Source organism: Panthera uncia, assembly GCF_023721935.1.
Source record: "Panthera uncia isolate 11264 chromosome C1 unlocalized genomic scaffold, Puncia_PCG_1.0 HiC_scaffold_3, whole genome shotgun sequence".
In the NCBI taxonomy this organism is placed as follows: domain Eukaryota; kingdom Metazoa; phylum Chordata; class Mammalia; order Carnivora; family Felidae; genus Panthera; species Panthera uncia.
Genome location: NW_026057584.1, coordinates 62,654,787 through 62,679,003, shown reverse-complemented (window position 1 = coordinate 62,679,003; position 24,217 = coordinate 62,654,787). Strand labels below are relative to the sequence as shown.

Sequence of the window (24,217 nt, the reverse complement as noted above, 5' to 3'; positions counted from 1 at the left end):
ACATTGATTACACCAATCCCCAATGCACAGTTCAACAACCTTTGCATGGTGAAAGAATGCTTTGTATCCAAAATGTCTATAGCCCAGTTTAATCTCCTGCTGAAAGACTCTGAGGACACACTAAATTAAACAGTGTCAACAAGGATTAGGTGCATAATAAGTCTCTGAAGAAAAATGGCAAATGCCAATCCCTTTGTAAGCATTACCAATAATTAAAATCTTTCATCATGAAAGTATCATTGCAAAATATTATATCTTGATGGAATTCAATTTTCAGTAGGCCTACATTTGCAAAATCTGTAAACACCATTAATTTCCTGGATTCAGCAAAAATTTTCCACTTGAAAAATAACTTTCCCTCTAGATTAAGATTCTGTTTTCTCTTAGCTTAAGGATTTTTTATCATTAAATGTTTAATTTTAACTTGTCTGCAACCATTTTTGTCAGGACCAAAACACATTCAAAAACTAAAGTCAAAGACCTTGAATTTAGAATAACTCTCTAGATTTTTAAGCAAAGGTAAATGATTTTTAAAAAGACTTTATTATTGGAGGCAACTGTGTGGCTCAGTCAGTTCAATGTCCAACTCTTGATTTAGGCTCAGGTCATGATCTCGCAGTTTGTGGGTCCCAGCCCCGCATCAGGCTCTGCACTGACAGCACAAAGCCTGCTTGGGGTTCTCTCTCCCACTCTCCACCCACTCCCTGCTCACACTCTCTCTATCAAAAATAAATAAACATTAAAAAGACTTTATTTTGTATCATGTACATACTCCAGCAGAAATCTCTTTTGTGGATTGACTATATCTTTCCCTTTTGTTCTCACTCCCTAATAATACTAATAATAAGAAGAAGAATATCTCCATCAACCCAGTAAAGTATCTTGGATGACACAAAGATTAAATTGCTCAAATAATCACTTAACAATCTTTCATACAAAGAAAACTTTCATTTTTAAAATACCAGATATTAAAGTTACTGCAGTTGGAGTCAGAAGGCTTATGCTAGAACACTCATCACTGACTATTAGTGACAACAATAAAAATGAGATAAGGAACCTGAGAGAAGGAAGCCATACACAAGTGTTAAGAATCCTTACTTCCTAAGTGCAGAATCTGGAGCTTCCCATTATCACTGCTTGTCTAACTGTAACCAGGTAAAAGAAAACGTGAGCTTAAGGATTGTTTAATCATATCCACACACAATATGAGCTTTATATACAGAAACTATTACAACTGAGGTGCTCAATTAAATCACCCCACATGGCATGCGTACTCCAAGGGAACACAGCACACGTCCCACATGGCATGCGTACTCCAAACACTTGCTGAATCAAAGGGAACACAGCACACGTTCCGTTAGCAAGTGGCTTAGAGCTCACACTGCTCTGCTAAACTAAGGCAGCCTCCACACTTAAAGGGCATACGGTACCTCTCAAGCAAGTCACAGAATCGTAAGAAAGACTCCATCCTGAAGGACAAGCACAAGAATAAAGGTGCGGCGTCTGTGAGGAAAGCAAGCATAGATGGCTGCAGGAGGAAGAAGCACATGAATTTTCACCTGTAATGGAAAAAGAAGAGAAGAAAACATTGGTGAATGGAAAACCTCCCACATTGAAGTGCACAGAATGAATTAATAAAGAAAATGTAGCAAAATGTAGTGTACACACACACACATATGTGATATCATTCATCCGTAAAAAAGAAAATCTTGCCATTTGCAATCAGCATAAACTAAGTGAAATAAATCAAAGAGAGAAAGACAATATACTTGTCTATACTATAGTATACTATATGATATACTATATGATATAACTTATGCTGTAAGATATATAACTTATAAATACTATGTGCTATAACTTATATGTGACATCTAAGAAAAACCAAACTCATATGGAGATTGGCAGTTGCCAGATGCATGGAGTAGGTACTGCACAAAATGGGTGAAAGTGGTCAAAAGGTATAAACTTCCAATTACAAGATAAATAAGTCCTGGGATGTTATGTGCAGCATTATGACTACCATTAACAGTATTGTATTATACATTTGAAAGTAGCTGACAGAGTAGATCTTAAAAGTTCTCATCACACACTCACACACACACACGTTATAATTATGTATAATGATGGATATTCACTAATCTTATTGTCACTATCATTTCATAATATATACATTTATCAAATCATTGTGCTGTGCACCTAAAAATATAATATTATATGTCAAATTTATCTCAATGTAAGTAAATAAATAAATTTTTAAGTATGCACATAGTCATGCTGTTATTGTCCCCCTGGAGGCCACCAGTAGAGACTCAAGTAGATTAAGTTAACCTATGTTGGTTTGGTTTTTTCCTAAATTACTTTACCCTTCCCCGGCATCATGCTTTCAACACAAAACTCATAAGAGAAATAAGAGAGAGAAATGACTTGCCCAAGGTCACAGGTCAATCCTTTATGAACAAATAGCTACTGAGTAACCCAAAGCTCAGTAATAGAAATACGATGCCAAATAACATGTGTCTCCTTGCCTAAGCTAAAAGATCTTTTTACACTAAATGAAATCAATGTGCATTTTCCCTTTGTGACCTTGAAATTTATCCACTATTGTCCAAATTTTGGTTAAATAGTAATCTTTTATCTTTCTATTGATGATATCTTTGTGCGTCTCTGCTTTTTAAAATAAGGGAACCTATGTGCACCCCAGGCTCACAGGATGTCCTCTAGATCTTATACATTCTTATTATATATATTGCATTAGATTCATTAATCTATTCATTCACTCAAAAAACATTCACTGTGCTCTAAGCACTATTCTAAGCACTGAGAATACTATAAACATGGGAGCAGATATTCTAAAAAAGGGAGATAGAACTAAACTACCAATGCCAAATTTTTAAATCATCTAGCCACACACACATCTAGGATGTGTGGAATATATCACATCTACATCTAGGAAGACTTGGGATAGCTACACCTACAGAGCACTGGCACCATAATAAACGAGTCCTAAGAATAAGCTCCTTTAGATCACAGAAGGGTAGCAGTAAAAGGATCTAAGGGACTATCTGGTCTATGCAGTATTTGTCAGCCGAGGAAACAGGGATTTAGAAATTGTCACAGAGACAGTAGCCAATTGCTGAATAAAATGACACAGTTTAGGTCTGTTGTTGTTACATACAAGTTTTTAGTTTACCATGATAAATAAAAGTAATGAAAATGTTAGGACTGCGGTGGTTAGTAAAGAAGAAGGGAGTATATTGCCCAAACAAATAGGTCTACAACATTGTACACTTAGCATTCTCAGAATAAGTGCTTTCCAAGCTATTCCCAGGCAAGTGTCTCTGTATCACTTACTATTAGGTTGTTTCACAGGATGAACTGCAACAACCCCCAGGGGCTGCTGAACATTACGAATTATGACTGACTGGTTTCCACCATGCCACTTATTGGCTTGCAAAACCTGATAAGTAGAGCGGTCAGTCCAGTACACAGAGTCTTCAAAGATAGTTAGGGCATAGGGATGTCGCAGAATCTGTGAAGCGAAGAGAAAAGATGAGACTTTGCCAACAAGTACAAACCAAGGCAAAAAATGTAGAAAAGGATATCGTTTAGGATTTAATCATTTAAGACATAGGGAAGTCATTGTTCAGGAGACAGACAAAAAATACACTGCTTGACCTATAATTATCCCACTATAGCACTCAAGATACTTTCACATTTTTGTCGCTTTCATATTGAGAAAGCACTTTCACATTGTGTCGCTCAGTCTTCATTTTTTCTCTGGTCATTACACTGGGCATCCATTTTACAAATGAAAGCAACACTGAAGGGCAGAAAGTAAGGTGACTTATCTGTATCCCCTACTCCCAACCCTTAGCTACCCCCCCCCTCCCCTGTTATCACCACTCGTTATCCAGTGCTATTTCTGCCACTACAGATTCACATTAATCTGACCGAGCCTACTTGCATGCTTCCTGAAGGGAGGGAGGCCCTGCCAGGGCCCCTTAAAGCCACAGAACTATCACCAATGGCAATTTTAAATAATGGCTCTTTGCTAAAATATATATTTTCTATATCTTCCCATTCAAATTGTGAAAATAAATTCACCATTATTTTCTGAATAAAAGTTGATTAATGTACAGAATTGTTGAATCAGTATGTTGTACACCCAAAACTAATATAGCATTGTATATCAATTATACTGAAATTAAAAAATACAAAATATACAACAGGCTATGATTTAACTGAGAAAGCTAAATATAAATTATTAATTTTTGCTCAACGCACTTTTTTAAAGTGTAGAAGCAACAGATCAGCCTCTACAGATCAACTTAATCACACAAATCGTTCCCAGACATGGCACAATCTGACCATGAACCAGAATAAAAATATTTATTTTCTGTTAGTAAGGAAAGATGGATTGGCCCTCACTCCTGTTGATATTTCCTGGATTGACCTTGTAATGTCTAAGATACAAAAATTAATCTCAAGGTTCTCTTGTTAACTCTATTCGCTTTCTACTAAGCCGCTATTGTGGGTTCAGCGTGGTCTTCCTCAAAACCAACTTACCAAATCACTGGCTATCACCTGCCTCCGATGCTGTCCATTATAATCACAATAGTCTATGTAGTCAAGATAGGAATCTATGAAATAGAGCAGTCTGTTTGGGTAGTCAATAGTTATGCCACTGGGCCAGAAAATCTTGTCCTGAACAATGACAGTGCGCAGACTGCCATCCATGCTAGCTCGTTCAATACGAGGGTGATGGCCCCAGTCAGACCAGAACATCAAATGGTCACTGTGGAAAGAAATCAGTTACCAGTCAGAAAGGATATATTTCAATAGGGAAAGTAACTGCCATTTTAAGTAATACAACATCATCTTTATGTTCTGCTTAAAGTAAATCATCTCTAATTCAGAACATCTATACAGAGTTTATTATTTCCTCTGAGTGTCACAAAGTAAAACTGTAATCATAATACAATCATAAGCCATCTGGGTGTTTCTAAAATGTTCATAAAACATGCAGTACATAGTGACAATGAAATGTCTCAATGCCTATTCATGTTTCTGTACAATCCACAAATAGTTGATCTAGAAAAATCCATCTGGCCTTGTTTATCTACCCTGTCATTTTTTAAGATAAAAGTCAATTTATTCATCATCAGAGATTCATCATAAATTTCACTGGTGTGTATTACTTTATAATATCTAGGAAATCTATATTGCATCAAGCATAATTTGTCTAACTCACGATCTTACAGAGAAGAACTGAAGTTAGAGAATTTTAAGTAAATTCAAGGAAAGAAGCCATCAAAGGTTTCTAAGCACATGGGAGAATTTCTTCTTCCCGTTACGACCAGCGGGCAAAACTTTTCTTCCTTCCATGACATAAAACGGAGTTCTAATAAACATGAAATTGAAGCAGGAAAATCTTGCCTTTTTGGTTGTATAACCATGTTACAGCAAACTGGCCCGTCTATGGAATACCACTGAATGCATTCATTAGAGACCTAATTATATAATTCTATGACAATCAATTCAATAATTGTGTTACCAAGCTAATAAATCAATGTGTTCTTAAATTGAACAACCAATGGCTCTTATGTACTTTATGAAGAAGAGTATACAGATAAAGGAAGGGTACCAATAACTACTTGGATGGTTACCATATCTATAGAAATGTTGAAACAAGGTTTCATTTAAAATCTTAAGATACACGTATAGGCCAGATCATGCTATTATTGTTTTTCCCTTATAACCATTTCAAGGCGATATCATTAAAAAAAAAAATCTTACCTAGTCCTGGGATCTAATGCTAGTCCCCTTGGATTTGATACATTATGACTAATCAGCACAGTCCTGTGAGTCCCATCCAGTTTAGATACTTCAATTGTTTCCAGAGCATAGTCTGTCCAGTAAAGATTGCGACCTACCCAATCTACCACCATACTTTCAGTCATAGTGACACCACTGTTAAGTAGCTAAAGAAAAAAGGTGAATTAAGAGTGAATTCTACGGAGAATGAATAAATTGAAATTATGTAAACAATTATATGAATAGATTGAAGTTCTATGAAAATCTAGAATCAGGCAACTAAACTTGTCCTAGGATTGCTTGTAAGGATTAGAAAATGTCTTCCATGTAGCCAACCACCAAATCAACAGTACGGCATTCCACGAAAAATATACTACATTTTGTAGAATTGAATACTCTGGGATAACTCTACCGTTGGGTGAGTGTGTACTTTCATTTGGTTTCAAAGCTTTTGCATTTAAACAAAAGCTCTATCCATTCGCTAAATTGGCAACGCTATGAAACTTTATAACGTTCACATGCCAAAATAATATCTTTATTGATTAAATGCCAACAATTACAAAAATAAAGTCCTAAGGGGCAGAGGAAACATAACCAACAAGGGTCAAGAAACTGAAACTGTGGGAGATGGATTGAGAAATATAACTAAATTAAAGCTAAAGAAAAGCAACCCCGTAACTACCCTGCATTTTCCTCTGCTCTCATCCACTAGGGAAAAAAAAAAATTACAAAAGCTATGTCAGAGAGTTTCTGAAGTCTCTGCGTCATGTGACCTGGAATTTAGAATCATGGATCTACCTTCAGAGGTCACATTCTTTTCTAAAACACACATATACTGGGAGTTATGAATGCCCAGGCCCCTTGGGTGCAATGTGGCCCAAAAGGAAAAATGAGAGCTACCCAGGATGAGGTAGGACCTGTTCTCACTGATGAGTAAGAGTAATAATCCCAAGACAGGGGGACTAGTGAGGCCATAGATCAGTAGAAATGTACTTACTACTCTTCTATCTGTTCCGTTTAGAAACGCACTCCAGATTGTACCCTGACCTCCATCAGACCAAAAGACACGACTACTGATTGAATCAAAATCAATAGCTACAATGTGAGAACCATTCCGGACAACTGAATAGATACTGTGAACCTGGGAGGTGATATTGTCAGCAACAATTTGGTTCCGACTTGCCACAAGTAGCAACAGACTTTCGGATGCTGTCCAAGAAGAAAATGCAAAAATGTCAATGAATCAGGGAGCAACCACAATTAAATTAAAACATCTCTTAAATATTTGATGCAATACTTTTGATGACAGAAGGAAGATATAATTCCAAACTATCGTAATAGGGAAAGCAAATTCCTAAAAAAAAAAATAATTTAATCATTTCATTCTTTATCTTGATAGTTAGCTCATTTTCATGAGTATTTAAAACAAGCTTTTTCCAAAATATCTTTTTTCCTTGAGTTATACCCCCAGTGTTTGCCTAAATATCAATCTGGAGCAAACTACACTTGCATTCTTCCAGTTACTATTTGTTACTTTTGCAGTTACTTTTGAATTTTATCTTCCTTCCTAGAATGTGGGCTTCCTGATAATTCTTCCTGATAAGAATTGTGTCTTAAATATTTTTGTTTTGCCTGAGGCACTGAGCTGTGGCAGACACTTTTAATTATCTCTCAATATCTCTTCACTTCCTTTTTAGTAATAAATCATACCAAGTTTTAGCATGGTGCACAGCCTTCCCCCACCCCTGGACTGTCTACCATTCAGCCTCTTACTTGAAAAAGAAACTATTATGATAACCTTCTTTCTTTGGTCATTTTTTAGGTGAACCATCCAAATCAATATCCCAATAGCTAGTATAATCACTTTCACATAGTAGAAACTGAATTAATATTGGTTGAATTGAATCAACTAAGCATTATATATAAAATGCTTAAATATGATATAGAAATAATTTTTAAATAATATAAAAGCCACTGATACTTTAAATAATATAAAAATCATCTACCTATTTATATTTTACTCTCTATTTTCCAAAATATCCCAAGATCTTTACCATTATTAACTTATTTAATCCGCACAATAAACCCATCCAGGATTCAACTCCAACACTGTCAAATGCCTGCATGCAACATTTGATCTTAAACTCTGGAGTGTGCTGTTATTCTGGCTGGAGGTAGTTCACTTTCAAGTTCAGTTATTACCTGTAACTTTGCAAGTCCTTCCGTTAGTGTCTAACGTGTATTCTTTATCACACCAGCACCGGAAAGAACCTCTCATATTGTAACAATGCTGGCTACAAAAGCCTGGGACATCACATTCATAGATGTCTTCACAGGTCTTAGAGTCATTGGCAAGCAGGTATCCTGATGGGCACACGCATTGAGCTCCATAGGGTCCCTGAACACATTGGTGAGTACAACCACCATTGGAATCTGAGCAGCTGTCCTGGTCTAGAATAAAGAAAGAGAAATCACAAAGGAAAAAAAGTCAGGAATCTTTGCTTTTTTTTGTCCCACCCTGTTGTAATATTTATCATACGGTCTCATGCCACCTTCATTGTAATACCTGGGTAAGAGCTAAGAGCAGCTATTCACTTGGATGAGCTCCACAGGCTAGTCAGTGTCTGCTCTAATTTCCTTAAGGATTTACTCTCCTCCACAATCACTGTACTTAAACCACTTTTTTTCACTACCACTTCTATTATAATTCCATTTATGCAATGAGAGAAACTTAGGGAAATACTGTCAACATCAAAAAACACAACTGTCATTGAGAAAGCATGAAAAGAGACCTAAATTACTTCCTGCTTGCTTTCTGACATTCTTCTACCTATACAGAAATGAAAGATGAGACATTCAAGAGCAAGGCTGGAAGGTCTATGAAAGGGAATAAATGGAAAAGGAAAGGAAATAAGAACATTAGAGGGCACAGATCCACCAACATGCCATCACTCCTTCCTTTCAGGGCCACAGCAGCAATGCCTGAAGCCACCCAAAGTTGGTTCACATGGCTGGTATGCAAATGCCTCTATTTCCATGTGTACTCTAACTTATTTTTAAGAGACATGACAGGAAACATGCTCCAGAGAGGGAAGTAAGTCAAAATTACTAGAATATTTTCAGCACAAACACAATCCATATAATATCATAAGAATCTAAAATATTTTGCAATCATACCTGGCTGGGGTTCATCTGAGAGTGAGCATTGATTAAAGAGGAAAGAAAGAAAGGACAGCAATTAGGATTACATGCCAATCACAGGATTTTAATCACAGCAAACACAAATCCCCGGACTTCATTTGCTTTGTGGCAAGTTCTGATTGAAATTAGAAAATATTAAAGTTAGAAAAACTTAGGACCACAATCCAAAACAAAAATTAATTTGACAATCTAATGGCCTCATTTAGTCCCATTTTTCTAAAAAAGAAGTAAAAACACAGAACCAAGTGCAAAGGATTTAATGAGAAATATCATCCAGTGGTGATTTATTTGAAGTCCATGATGCTTATCCCTACACAGATTTGAATTCATAGAGGAACTGAAATCCCTTCCTTAAAGCTGCATGGGGACTCTGACAATGGTGATGCACAGAAGGCCACTGCTCAGAATGAATTTATGGCCATTAAACTGTGGTCAGGAAACTTACTGCAAAGTGGGGATTCATCTGTCCCATTGGGGCAGTCAGAGATGCCATCACACACTGCACTCAGATTCACACAGATGCTATGGCCAGGGCACTGCCATTGCCAACTGGGACAGTGAAAGGCCTGAGTAGGGCAGTCCTTCTCATCACTCATATCCCTGCAGTCATTGTCCCCATCACAGAGCCAATCTCTGTAGATGCAGTTTCCATTATCACACAGGAAGTGAGTTGAAGGGCAGGTCTTGGCGGCACAGCCGTGATGCTCATCAGATCCAAAGATGCAGTCTGGGTGCCCATCACACTCCCAGCTCTTCGGGATGCAGACACCATCTGCTTGGCACTGAAATTCATCTGGGTGGCACATCCCAGGAGGCCTAGTTGCTAAGATAAATGCATGGGAGAGATGAGCTTATGAAGGTAATTCATAATCCTTTTTATATAATTCCTAGATTAAGAAGAAATGATTTTGGATCAATGGTGGGTTTCTGATAATGACTATAACAAATTTAATATTAAAATCTAGAACGATATAGGGTTCTCAGACATTGCAGTGCACAAAAATTTTTCTATGAGTCCGATTTGTCCCTGAGTCAAAAGAAAATCGTTTCATGTGTTTTTGACGTTTGTTCAACTACAGGTTAATAATAAAATTCATCTTCTTCTTTATTAAATAATCACCAGTTCACTTCAATAGAATTCAAATTGCCATTAATTTGTTACTTTGAATTGATCAGTTTAATATCAAGTATTTGGATGTTATTAATTTTCCCTCAAATGAACTACATCCAATGAAACCAGCACACGATAAGTAAACAAAGGGTGACAGTAAGTCCTTAATTCTTTGCTAAGTTTCCACTATTCATTGAAAGATGAGAGTTGCTTCCGTATATCACAGGGGTAAACCCAAGTTTCCTCCCAGGGACCTTGTAAGGCAACCACAAGTCAGTGGCAATTGGTAGTTTAACCACAAATCATCACAGAAGAATTCCATGTTTTCAACAGAAAACAGGAACACCAGTGACTATGAATTTCTGGGTGTTGTATACATCTATAAAGTATTAAGCATTTTATTTAACTTTTCTTTTTATACATAGGTTTAAAAACTTATTTTCTGAATGGGGAGGAAAATTGATAAACACCTGCTTTTCATGGTCTAAAACACCATTATTCTAACAAGTGATCAACTTAAATCCATTTGACATAATTAGTGAGCAATAAAAAATCATGTCCACTATAGGTCTCTAGCCCATGGAGATTATAAATCCATCAGATTTATATTTTATGAAGTTCTCCTTGAATCCTATGACTAGAAGGAATTTCTTTTCCATGAACCCAATTGAATTTTATCTGTATCATTTCTAAGGCCTTCATTAATATGTACCTTGCTTCAATTATTTCTTATGTTATATAATTTCTCTTACCCTACTCTAAGAACAAAGACCACACATAACATCTTAGTAGATATTCAGCAAAAAATAGCTACAAAAGAATTCGAGTCAATATCAAATACTACTCCACACCCTATCTATACCATGATTTGACCGATCTACTGAAATTTAAAAGAAACAATTAAGATATATCATTATATATAGCAAGCCTCAAAAATTTGAAACCCACGAATTTGGGATGTCCTAGGAAATATTCATAGTGAGAACAAAAATATCTAAGAAACATGGAACCTACTTAAGAGACTGGAAAGTGCCCATTTGTAAAACCACTTGATTCACAAATTTAAGTTATTATTTGGAAATACCTAGTCAACTCTACTGTATATTCAATACTGTATATTCAATACTCTTTGTAATTTAAGCTGTCTTCTCTCCAGTGTATGCGAATTAGAAAAAACCTGTGATAATATGAAATGATTCCTTGGCCTAAAACATGTAGGAATATGGTACTTACAACAGTCTACCTCATCAGAGTGGTCATTGCAGTCAAAAACACCATCACAACGATATATGTTGCTAATACATCGACCCTCACTGGCACATTTGAATTGGGAAGCAGTGCAATTAATTACTAAGAATGAAAAAAAAAAGGCATTCGAAATTAGCTCAAGGAAAAAATGACTACACATTTTTAAATGTCATGAATAAAAATAAAGCAATCCACTTACCACAACCATTTTCATCAGATCCATCAACACAGTCCTTGTCCCCATCACAGACAAAAGATAGGTCAATACATCGATGATCAGGACAACGAAACTGACTAGGTAGGCATGTCTCTGTAAATTCTAACGTCATTCAAAAACAAAACCAAGTAACAGTTTATTTCTTGTTCAGTGTGTACCGGACCGAAGCTGCAAAATGCTAAGGAGATACGTAAGTTATCTCATTTGTACATGTGTTCAAAATTCCTTCACATCAGCCATATAGCCAAAGTCAGCCCAGAAGAGTACTCAAAGCCAGGACAGTTTGAGGGAAGAGGAATAAGAAGATTATAGGTCAGAGTCAGATTCTGTGATTAAACCTTGAAAAATACATTACGCTTACCAAAGTGAGCATCATGGGCTTGGACTGGACTATACCTCATGAATACAATTGGGTCTATGACTCTCCACCAAAGCTAAGCAACAGAGCCCAACTGGGCACCATGGTCAGCCTGACCCACATGCCGCAACAGTATATAGACAGATCATGACTGGATTTAGTCCAAACTCTAAGCAGAACGTTTCTAGAAGCCAGGGTCCTACCTTGCTAAAGAGACATATCCTTAGAGTTAGATGTGCTGGCTGTCCCATCCACAATATGAAACTATATTAAATATAGATGCACAGAATGTGAAAGCTAGAAGAGGTCTGAAAACCCATCTGCTACAGAGGGAAGTGACTTGCCTAGTCATGTAACCAAGACTAGACCTTGGTCCAGGGAACTCCATCCACCTTCAACTACTATTGTAGACACAAAAACAAACAACAACCTAAATGAAATCAGAACAGCAAGATGAAAAGCAGGCAGACAGCACCAATGAAATTTAAATTTTCTGTGCTTCTGAGCTTTATTCCCTTTTTGCCTGTATGAAACAAAAAGAAAAACCAATAGCCAAATGTCTTATATGATCTAGAATAAAACAAATTTGTGATATATAGATATATATATATAGATAGATATAGATATCTATATCTATCTATATATACATACATACATACATATAGTGGATGTATAGTGTATATATAGATATATATATATCTGTGGATATATATATAGTGGATATAGTGGATATATAGATATATAGATAGATAGATAGAGATATCTATATCTATCTATATATACATACATACATATAGTGGATATATAGTGGAGGAATTGTTTCCCACTTGTGTCTGGATGTTAGACACAGTCCTTTTTCTGCATCCATAAAACTCAGTGACCAGAGGACTCTAAGCATCTTTACTCTTTACTCTGATAGCCTATTGATACAGGGATTGACAGATGGAACAATGATTACAATCCAACAAAAATTGTGTGAGCCTCAGAGGAAAATGTGCAAGGCCTACTAATTGTTCAAATCTATTCATTAGGCTGACCAACCAAGAGAAGTCTGCGCAAAACTTACGGCAATTCTTCTCATCAGATCCATCTGCACAATCATTATCTGTGTCACAGAGCCAGCTCCTTGGGATACACAGATTATTATCACAGGTGAATAAGGATGCAGGGCAGGAAGTGGGTGCCTGGGACGGACAGTTCTGCTCATCACTGCCATCCACACAGTCATTCTGCTTGTCACACTTCCAGTGTGCAGGGATGCACTCTCCGTGGCTACAGGTGAACGCTGAAGATGCACAGGAATTATCTACAACGGAAACAAACTGGTCACAAAGACATTTGCTTTTACAGCCCTATTAAGTGAGTTCTTACCTTGTAAAAGCCCGGTTCTTCAATGGGAGCAAATATACAAAATAAAGAGAGACGTGCACGTCATTCTTATCATCACCATTGGCTGACATTTACTTAGCAATTGTCATAAGCCAGGCATTTTTCTAAGTGTTTTATACATACTTTTTCTCTCTTAATCTTCACAAGTATACTGTGTGGTATGTATAATTATCTGCATTTTACAGATGAGGAAACTGAGGCTTTGAGAGATTTAGGAATCTCCCTAAGATTCAATCTCTAGTTGGTGTGACCTGACACCCATCCCGTACTTCTCAGCTACACTTCGTCTAATCTCAATTTCACACTTAGTCTAAAGAAACCTTGAAAAGGTGTCATTGGAAAAACAAAAATTGATAAAATATTCAGGTAAAAATTTGTACATTTAAAACAAGAAGAAAATTTTAGAAATTTCAGACAAGTGGGCACTTTTATTTTCAAATCTGGCACTCTTCTTTCTCTCCAAAAGGACAGGTTATCATTATTATTGATCTCACCTTGATAGAGAGTTCTTAGATTTCAATGATTCTTTTTTTAAATTTTAATGGAATGCTTTTGTTTTCTACAATAGCATTCATTAGGCCCCCGACTTTATACACCAGATTACCATGGAAAGAAGAATGTAAACATTAAGACCATCAGTTCACCCCTATTTTACTCCAAAGTGGGGGAAAGGAAATATACCACTTGAAATTTTCAAACGCAATTATTACAAGTACCGATTATGAAATATATTCTTTCAGATACTAAAGGTTATAATCTATTTATTCTGACTTGACTTTTGGAGGAGCTTGTAATGACTGCATTGGTCCAAACATCCAATGTCAGATAAAAACAAAATGTTGCTGAAGATAGCCCAAATCAATGGTAGAAACCAACTATAGCATGATCTATGAATGATATTTACTATCTAGCTTCCTAAAGCCTTGGGGGTACATATTAAAAAATCCGAACTTCTAGAAGATATTTTCCCCCACAGAGATAACCCAACCATAAAAAAGAAAAAAAAGAAAAAAAAGGTCCACCTCTCTGTTCTATTCGTCACTGAGTATCTCCTATGTATAAGCTACTTACTAAATTTGCCACATAGGTGCTCATCGCTGTTATCATGACAGTCATCTACTCCATCACAGCGGTAGTGACTGGGCACACATCTGCCGTTGCTACATGGAAAGGAAAGGGCACCACACTGCTCCAAGGGTGGTTCATGGGATGGGTCTTCCTGGCATGTCAAGTGATTAGAAGTCAAATTCATTCCATACGGACAACCACACACCCGCTGGAAATTTGGCACTGGGAAGCAGAAGTGGCTGCAGTCACCGTTTGGATGTGTGGGTCGGTTACAGTAGTTAGAACCTGCAAAAGCAATGAGGGAGACAGTGAGTTATGTACATTTCCACTGGGTTGATCACAGGGTTAGTGGTGAAGGAAAACAAATGGGAAAGAACAGTGTTCATACCCAACACTAAAAAGTAGCTGCTTCTTAGAAATCAACATGCCAAGTGGAACATTCAGTTTAAACACAGAAAACGTCCTAAAATGTGTTTTTCCTGACAATATCTTTAGGATTAACAAAGTTGAACAGAGATTCTTAAGTCTTACACTATTTAACTATCTGGGTAGCAGGAATATATAACAATCAGGAGCTATATTAAATCATACATACTAAAAAGTAAAGGAGCCACCATATTAAACAAAATACAACCATGTAAAAGAACTTGGCAACCTCACCAGTCTGAGTGTTGGCATCATATGATTTCACATGCATTATATTAGTGATGCCACTTCGGATAACTCTCATGTCTCCACCATCCATTTTCCTCACTCGAACGATGGCACCCAGTCTCCAGTCGGTAAAAAACACATAGTCTAAGAAGAAATACCAGTGATTAGTATTATCATCACAGCTCACTTTGGAAAATGCAATAGACTTGTAACGCTTCTTGCAAATGTGAGAAGATTCTCACATTGTGAAATATCTGTAATATATTTCTGCGATCATTTTCTGTGACTTATTACTCTCTAGAAATGGCTCCTTAGAAGGCTACATATTTAATGATACCAGAGTTCTGGTTCAGGCAGGCATGTATGGAGTATTGTGATGGTATTTAATAGCAATTAGGTTTGGACTTCCATAGGTAAAAATAAAAAATTGGATTATTCAATAGAGCATTAGATGTGTCTCATATGACCGAGTTCTTATCCCACCTAACGCACTAAACTTCTCAGTGCTTATAGGCAAGTACTTAACTGGATGAGGGTTCTTTTTTAGCAAAATTAAGGAAATAACTACATCTCTAAGCTCCCTTCCAGATCAACCCTTCTATATATCCCATGTCTTAATTGAGGACACTAATTTTGTAGCTCTGGGGATCAATCAAATTATCCACAGAAGTGTGCCTACCTCTCCAACTGTAGTAATATTCCATGAAGTTCAAAATAGTTAGTCATGTTCCCTTTATGCTACCAGAGCAAGAAAGTAAACACACACATTTTGAATAGAATCAGTGGATTTTTCTTTTTAACAATACTTTAAAATTCTCAGCTAACCAAAAAATGCCAAAAATGCCACAAATTTTATCATTAGACCAATTTCCCTTATCTGTGGCCTAATCAATGACTAATCAGTCACTGGAGTTACTAAACCTTATCTAGACTGACTGACAATCTCAATCCCACCACTCATGAAGGTATCTTACTATACTTAAATAGATAAGAAGTTCCATAAACCTTTCGCTCCTGTGCGGTGCACAGATAGCCAAGCATATCTAGCCTTTCCATAAAAAGAAGGATAATTTCTATGGTGTTGTGCAATCAAAGAATTTTCCAGGGGCCTGTGGGTGGTGGCTCAGTCAACTCTTGGTTTCAGCTCAGGTCATGATTTCCCAGTTTGTGGGTTTGAGTCCCACATCAGGCTCTGTACTGACGTGCAGAGCCTGCTTGGGATTCTCTCTCTCTTCCCCCTCTCTCTCAAAATAAACTTAAAAAAAAAATTATTTTCTATAAGAAATTCACAATGAAGGGCAGTGTTGGGAGAAACCTATTATTATTATTATCATCATTATTATTACTATTATTATTATTATTATTTGGGGAACATGGTGCTGCTTTTGTGAGTATGCACTAAAATTTTTTTCATACTGATGAAACCAAAAGGTATTGAAAGTGCCCTTTTATTCATTCCCAAAACATTCCCTCAAGGAGCAGGAAAAATTTAACATTCTTACAATGTTCCTATGTGACATCAAATGGCTGTCTGACATCATTAGTGAAAAGGGCGTGAGTAAGTGGAAAGGCATAAATAGAAAGGGGTGAGTATGTAGAATTGACTCATCTCATCATAAAAACTTACTCTCTCAAGAGCATTTTTAAAATATTTTTAAATGCCATGCACTCCTCCACAGATAAACAGACAGCAGGATGGAACATGCAATATATTTACTACCTATTCATTCCACACTATATGCATGGGAGAAAGTCTTTGATTTACAGTCAGTATCTAGCCTGTTAAAGCACCTTGCTAATTATCCAGAGTAGGATGTTCCATCCAAGTACACAAGTACATATGGTCCAGGGCCTTTTGTGGATCACAAAACGGCACTAACTGGACTAATTATGGTTTGTCAAACAGAACCAGGTTAGATTTGAGTCTCTCTTCATCCTCTTGGCCTGGCAATTTTGTACAATGCACAAGCTATACAATCATTTGCAGAAACCTTGTGTTCAAGACTAAATAAACCACCTGTTTCACAAGGCCAAGCTACACTCAACTCAATACCACAACTCCACTCAAGGGGGGAGCCAGGACAAGGAAAACTGAAACATTGTGATCATTGCTGCTGTGTTTCCCAGAATTTCACACCCCCAAGCAATCTTTACTAGCAGCATTAAATTATCGGAAAGGTTCATGAAAAAACAACTACGTCTAGCTCTTTTTCACAAGACATATACTAATTTCTATATAACAACAATGATATCAGTTACCCAATATGTGTCTAAAAAGTTTCAGAGTCATTCAGTGCCTATGCAGTTGATAAACGTGTGTAGTAGCTTTCCCACATGGATTCTAAGAAGGTTTTTACAAAGAATAACAAAACGCAAGGCACCACAAACACTCCTAGTGTTTTATTCTTAAAAGTGATGAAATCAGTAGTTTATTTCTTTGGGGGATATTTATATCATAGAGTACTTGGGGAGTTTATAATACATGTAATCTACAAAATGCTATACCTGTATAAATTGTCAATTATTATCTAAAAGCGTCTAAAACAAAAAATTCACAAAGTGAAAATGGTCAGTCAAAAAAAACAAATGTTTTGTCTACACATAATAGCACCATTCTCATTTTTTGTATTCTAAAGTAACCAACTTTTCTGGAGTTGTGAGATTGCCAAATGAGGATGAGTCTACTGTTAACAATTTGCAAAGTACAAAAAAAACACACACTTTTATTGCTTCAAAGCATACCTCCAAAGACAGTAAGTCCAAATGGATGTGTCATCTGCTGTATATGGCCCAGGTTTCTTCTGTCTAAGCCATCAAAGGTGCTGTGCTCAATTTTATCAAAAAAGGCATCTACCCAGTACAACCGTAAAGCACTAAAATGATAAAATACTTAGTTATCTGTTATCCAGAAACTAGTAATGCACCCTTTCCACGGAGGACAATCATAAATGGTATGTTCAGTTGAAACATTTATTAAACAAAGTTTTAAAGATTAGATTATACTCACTAAAAATGTGATAGTTTTTGAAAATGGCATGATTTCATTCTTTTTCATCACCTTACTTATGCCCCCCACCATACGTTCTAACAAAGCAATTTTTAATTGTCTTAAAAATTTTTTAATGTTATCTTCCAGTTAGGTATTTTATTTTTCTCCTGGTTAAGTCCATAAGTTAACAAAATATTGGTAGTAATCTATGTTTAAAAGACTACATATATTTCTTCCTTTTGTCTCTTCTATAGACTACTTTGGCATTAATCTCTGTAAGCTTTTTTACCCCGTTATCTTTTCCTATGTTCCTAGATCATCAATTTCCTGAGAACTCTATCTTATACTTCAAAATTCTCCCAGAGTATTTACATGCAAATACACATTTGTTAATTAATTGAAACTAAAGATTTCCTACCCACAAGATGCTCCCTATGAAAATTACGCATCACCTGGACTTCATCAAATCCCCTATCCTACTTCTAATGTGATTTCCGTCTTGCCTCCTCTGTACGGACCTCCCACAAGGTCCTATCATTCTGCTCCCTCTATCAATATCCTCAGAATGTTCATGAGTGCATTAGTTTTCATCCCAGCAGAAGTTGGCTAACTATGTGTTCTTTGTGTCCTTGTATCATACTATGTCCTTCTCCCAGTGCCAATGATGTAAAAATATCTGAGTGCAAGTAGTACCAGTTTCCTCACTCCATCATACTGCTTCATGTGGTCCACACTAAGAGGGAACTTAATAATTCACAATGATTCCTACTTACCCCCAGTCAATGGCCAACCCATTGGGCCATCCAAGAGTAGTGTTTACTATAGGCAAAAGGTTAGATCCATCACTCCATGCTCTCATAATTTTAGCAGGACGGAACCAATCAGTGAAGAATATATACCTAGAAAAAGAGGTAATAAATCAAAAATGTTAACACTGGAACAAACTACATGACTCAGATTTTCCAGAGACATGTTACAATTTCATTTTCTGTATATGTTCTTGGGCTTATGCAGAAAAAATAAAATCTGTTTAATAGGCAAGTTTAGTGTACTATCGATCTCTTAATTAAAAATTCAGTTAGCAATATATAACTAAAGTCATAAATACAATGGCATTAAAATGGGCATCCAGAGCAGAGAACCAATGTGCTAGACTTGGGACATGAAACTATTGTCACCAAGTAGATTCTTTAAAAAGACATAATTCAGGTTACATTTTAAGATTTTATTTTTTAAGTAATCTCTAAACCCAACATGGAGCTCGAAACTACAACCCCTAGATCAAGAGTCACACCCTCCACTGACTGAGCCAGCCAGGCACCCCTGGGTTACTTTAAATACTCCCAAGTTGTTGAAATGAAATAATATACTATGAGCAAGAATACAGATTTTAATCTCTCTTTCCTCTCTGGATTAAACATCTAGGTCACACTAGATAGCTCTTTAGTCATCTTCCACAAGGAAAGCATTTCATCTCGGTTGAAGAATGCACCCAAACCAACTCTCACTCTCTATCCAAGGTAAACTTTTATTCTGAGGAGTGACAAAAAGAAAAATCTAGGGGTAAAAAACAAACAAACAAACAAACAAAACTTTTCTCTCTCATGTGACCCTTAAAATTAGTCTTTCCAAAACATAATTTTCTGAAATGTGACTTCATATTATTTAAATGAAGGAGTCAGTAGGAAAGGAATTTAACAGCTCTTCAAAACCATATGGCTAAGATTTAGTTTAAGATAAGTTCATTAGGAAATCAACTCTTTACAGGGCAATAAAATGTATTATTAATAATATCACCAGTTTTTAAATGTTTCTTACATTATTTCACAGGAAGAAATTTAAATACAAAATAAACACTCTGAGGCATCATACAGAGTTCTTTAGATACAAAGGCTTTGTAGTCAGATAGGTCTGAAATTTGAGTACTAACTGTTGTTTATCAGGTATTATATCTTCCTGCCTCACAAACCAGCTTTTGAATTAGACAAGATTATGTCAAGTGCTTACTCTGTGTCCTCCAGAAATCAGGTTTTAGTGACTTACCACTCACTTTCTTTTTTCTTTTTAAACTCCACTCAAATACAGCTACCAAGCTCAGACTTGTTCCAAACAAACATATTCGCTATTAACCAGATTTAAATAAGAAAGGTAAGAACCTAAAAGGAATAGTATAAACTGTTCTGTCTTTTCTTGTCTGACACCACCAATCACGGAATGGTTAAACATGAAACTTAGTCTGTGGTCCGAAAGACTTTTTATTCTGAAAACTACTGAATGATTAAGCAAGTTTTGCCACGCTTTGTATCAATACATTAAAGCGGGGAAAGAATTTGATCCTTTCCTGATAATTCCACTGCACATTCAATCCTTTTCTACTGAATCTGTATCACATTGTTGGTCCTCTTCAACTGTGGAAAAAAAACACACTTCAGTGAAGACTGGGAAAGCTGAAACTAAGGAGAAAGTGATTTCAAGGAGATGAAATGATTACTTAAACTTATGCTACAGGGATAAAATTTAAGGTGATTTCAATTTATGTAGTTCAATCTTATATTTGCTGAGCTTGCCAAATAAATGTGGCATCACTTTTCAATAACTTTAAAAGACATACAGTTTCAAGCTTTTCAAGAAACATGAACACACTTACCCAGCAATAGGATGAACTACAATTGATCGTGGGTTATTTAAATTCTGGATTATTGCACGTCTCGATTTATCAGCTAACCTCATGACACTGATACTCCTGTAAGAAGCATCTGTCCAATAAAGATTTTTTGAAATCCAATCAAAAGTCAAACTTTCAACACTTTCCACCCTGTTGGCGGTGAGAATTTCTCTTCCTGTAAGTTGAAATATGAACAAGGTTTAAGCTAAATATATTTTATGCCATACATTTTCCAACTACTGCATATTTAAATTGTGTCAAAGTTATAACATATTTCAGTAACCCACGTGGAATTCTTAAAAAACAAAACAAAACAAAACAAAAAAAAACCACTGCTGAGCAACCAGAGATAAAACTAGAATCTATCCATTCCCAAAAGTTTGGATCTCAAAAAACAGATATGATTCTGATAAACTGAACCAGAAGTGGTATGCCCTACATTTACTCCCTTGTTCAACCTTCCAGAAAAAAATTTCTCATTGCAGAACATCTGAAAGAAGAGAAGATACCTGAGTTCACATATTCACAAGCACCACCCACAGAGAGCTCTGATAAGCCACCAGGTACCACTGGTAGGAGATCTCTGAGGTGTGACCGCCCAACCTTCTCAACAGCCTTTCAAACTGCAAAGTTGCCCTATTTTGAAAAGACCAGCAAAGATTCCAAATGGAAATCAGAGGTACAGGAGGAAAAAAAAGACCACTTTTCTCTTGGTGAAATTTTTATGTCTTTTCCCCTTTTTCTTATTTTCATTAAGGAAATCTGAATCACAGTCAATAACACTTTTTGAAGTAGGGAAAACCATCGTAGTGCTTTTTCCATTCATTTACTTAGCAAATTATAAAAGAAAGTCTTCTATGTGCCAGACACCATACTAGATACTTAGGAAACATAATATTGCTAATAGTATTTGTAATAATAGCTTATATTGAGCACTTACAAGCCAGGAACTGGCCCAAAGATTTTACATGGAATCATCCATCATCACAACAGTTCAAGGAAGGCGGTATTATTAGCAACCTTATTTTGTAGATGAGGAAACTGAGTCATAGAAGAGTGAAGCATCTTGAAAGAAGTGTGGACACTGCCTTTGAAGGATTTATAATGAAGTGGAGGCAATTAAACTAAGAGGTAGAAATCAAAAAGTAATGGGTATTTTGACAGATGTGCATGGAATGGTATGAAACACAGACTCCAAATGAAGCACAAGGTGAGGTGGAGGTGTGGACAGTTTTCCCAAAGGAAGGGGTGAATTAGGTGCTGTAGGAAAGGAAAGACTTGGAAGTGAGAAAGAGAGAGATTGAGAACTCCATGTGTTTTGGAGGTTAATCAGTTAATGACAGAGGTTAAGAGAAAGGGAGAAATTTAGGTAACCACCAGACCCTGGGAGGAATGGGGGTGGGGAGGGGTGATAAGAGGGAAAGGGACAGTGGTCATGCTCTACATGCTCTAAGGCAGGAAGTCTTACATGGAGTAAAGATGTCTACTTACATCTGTTGGTTTTGAGGTAGTTGTGGGATATATGGTGAGATATGCAAAAGGCAGTTGGCATTATGGGTGTGAATCTCAGAGAGCTTGGAGGGAGATTTATGGAGGGATATTTATATCACCTGAAAAAAGCCTTCCCTGATCTTTCCCTCATTTGCCAGGTTAGGAGGAAAATCATTCAGTAAATGCCTTACCATAAGTCTCCCCATTCTAATTTATAATGGCTACATAAATGGTAATCCAAGACGCTGAAGGTGCAAAATTATGCAGAAAATAGAGGAGAAGAGACCCACATGTTGAACATAGAGAACACGCCTATATAGGAAACAGGCAAAGAAGGAACGACCTCTGAAGAACACCAGAAAGATAAGGAAACCAGAAAGATTGGAGGTGACCAAGATGAGAAGAGTGTGAAGTGACATAGTTGGCAGATTGAGATGGAGTGAGGAATAAGTGGAAAGTATAAATGTGGAAGTGAGAACAGGAACATGTAAGCCAATGTTCCAAGAAGTCCAACCATGAAATGAAAGAGAGAGAGAGCTGTAACTAGAGAGACACTTGGACTGAGATGTGGGTTGCACTTTTAGGATGGGAGAGATTTGATCATATCGGAGTCCCTTGAGAGCTTCATTCAGCTGATCTTGACTTTAACCTGATTTCTGACAACTCATTCTCTACATACGTACTCAATGACACTTATTCGTGGAAAACAGCAGTGTAAAACCTCTCTCACCAAAGCATACTATAGAGTGTTTTAAAAGGTAACTTGCTCATTATGTAGACTGACAAAAAGCGTGATGAGAATTCCAGTTTGACAAAGCAGAAGGAAGCTGATCTGTAGGAGACTGAGCCTACATGTGGCAAAAAACCTAACTCTGCTTTTTGGTGAAAGCTAACATTGACTGGAGTTCTCCAAGCTCAGTGGACCTAACTCTAGTCTTCAGATAGATGCAGTCTGGTTGAAAGTAGAAGACTGACCACACATATTTTCTCCTCTTCCTTCCAAACTCTACTAACATGACAACAAAGGCACAGCAGATAAGAGATTTTGACACTTTGGAAGAGAAAGGGACTGCAGGTAATAACTCACTAAGGGGGGGGGGGGGGGGAAGATGCAAACTAAGTCCAGCAGGGGGAAGACCCACACACACACACAGACACTTCAACATATTCGTGGTCAGAGATACCGGGCTCTGCAACACACAAGGGTGAAGAACTAAAGTGCTTAGTTACAAGTTGGTATTAGAAGCAGTGAGACCACCAGGTCCTTCCCGGATCGTAAGCAATTCTGCCACTTCTGTCCATCTACCTCTTCTAACAGACCAGCAATCTTGTTCTCTGGAGGAAATGATGCAGAGACGCTGTGGGCTCAAAGACACCACAATGCACAACGGCACTGCATCTGCTGGGTGGAACAAAACTGAATACAGGCAAATTGTGTGACTAGTGAACTGAAGGGTCGGTCCTTGGCCCCCTGTCCTCTGTACTTCTCCTATAACACAGATGGCAAGCTACCTTCACCACCTCTTAATCCCCATACCGAGGAGAATGGAGACATCTAATAAGGACAAAGGACTATCCCTAGAAAAAGATTTACTAATATTGATGTTTGGAAGCTCCCCAACAGAAAGTCTGCCTCAATATCTGAAGTTATCCAGCTGATGAGGCCCATACAGACAGAAAGACCTTCTGTTGTCTTTTTCTTTTTTCCTTTGTTCATTTGTTTCTTAATTTCCACCTATGAGCAAACCATACAGTATTTGCCTTTCTCTAACTGCCTTATTTCACTTAACATTATACTTTCTATACTCATACTCTATACTCATTATACTCTCCTGTGTTGAAAATCACAAGATTTACTTTTTTATGACTGAATATCATTTCATTGTATATGTACCACATTTTCTTTATCCATTCATCTATTAATGGACATGTGGGCAGTTTCCATAATTTGGCTATTGGAAATAAGGCTGCAACAATTAGGGGTGCAGATACCGTTTCAAATTAGTGTTTTC

The 24,217-nt window shown here is 36.8% G+C and overlaps 1 protein-coding gene across 1 annotated transcript in view; it reads right to left on the bottom strand.

The window, feature by feature from the left end:
• LRP2 (LDL receptor related protein 2) overlaps positions 1-24,217 on the bottom strand; it is a 200,288-nt gene that overhangs the window by 87,736 nt on the left and 88,335 nt on the right. Inside the window, exons 17-31 of the mRNA XM_049616085.1 lie at positions 20,697-20,889; positions 18,823-18,948; positions 17,803-17,933; positions 15,067-15,204; positions 14,410-14,691; positions 13,016-13,255; positions 11,574-11,693; positions 11,360-11,476; positions 9,461-9,838; positions 8,017-8,265; positions 6,812-7,023; positions 5,797-5,981; positions 4,567-4,795; positions 3,352-3,529; positions 1,431-1,559 (exon numbers count right to left, since the gene is read on the bottom strand). Coding sequence (XP_049472042.1) covers positions 1,431-1,559; positions 3,352-3,529; positions 4,567-4,795; positions 5,797-5,981; positions 6,812-7,023; positions 8,017-8,265; positions 9,461-9,838; positions 11,360-11,476; positions 11,574-11,693; positions 13,016-13,255; positions 14,410-14,691; positions 15,067-15,204; positions 17,803-17,933; positions 18,823-18,948; positions 20,697-20,889 — 2,907 coding nt within the window. The remainder of the gene's footprint in view (positions 1-1,430; positions 1,560-3,351; positions 3,530-4,566; positions 4,796-5,796; positions 5,982-6,811; positions 7,024-8,016; positions 8,266-9,460; positions 9,839-11,359; positions 11,477-11,573; positions 11,694-13,015; positions 13,256-14,409; positions 14,692-15,066; positions 15,205-17,802; positions 17,934-18,822; positions 18,949-20,696; positions 20,890-24,217) is intronic.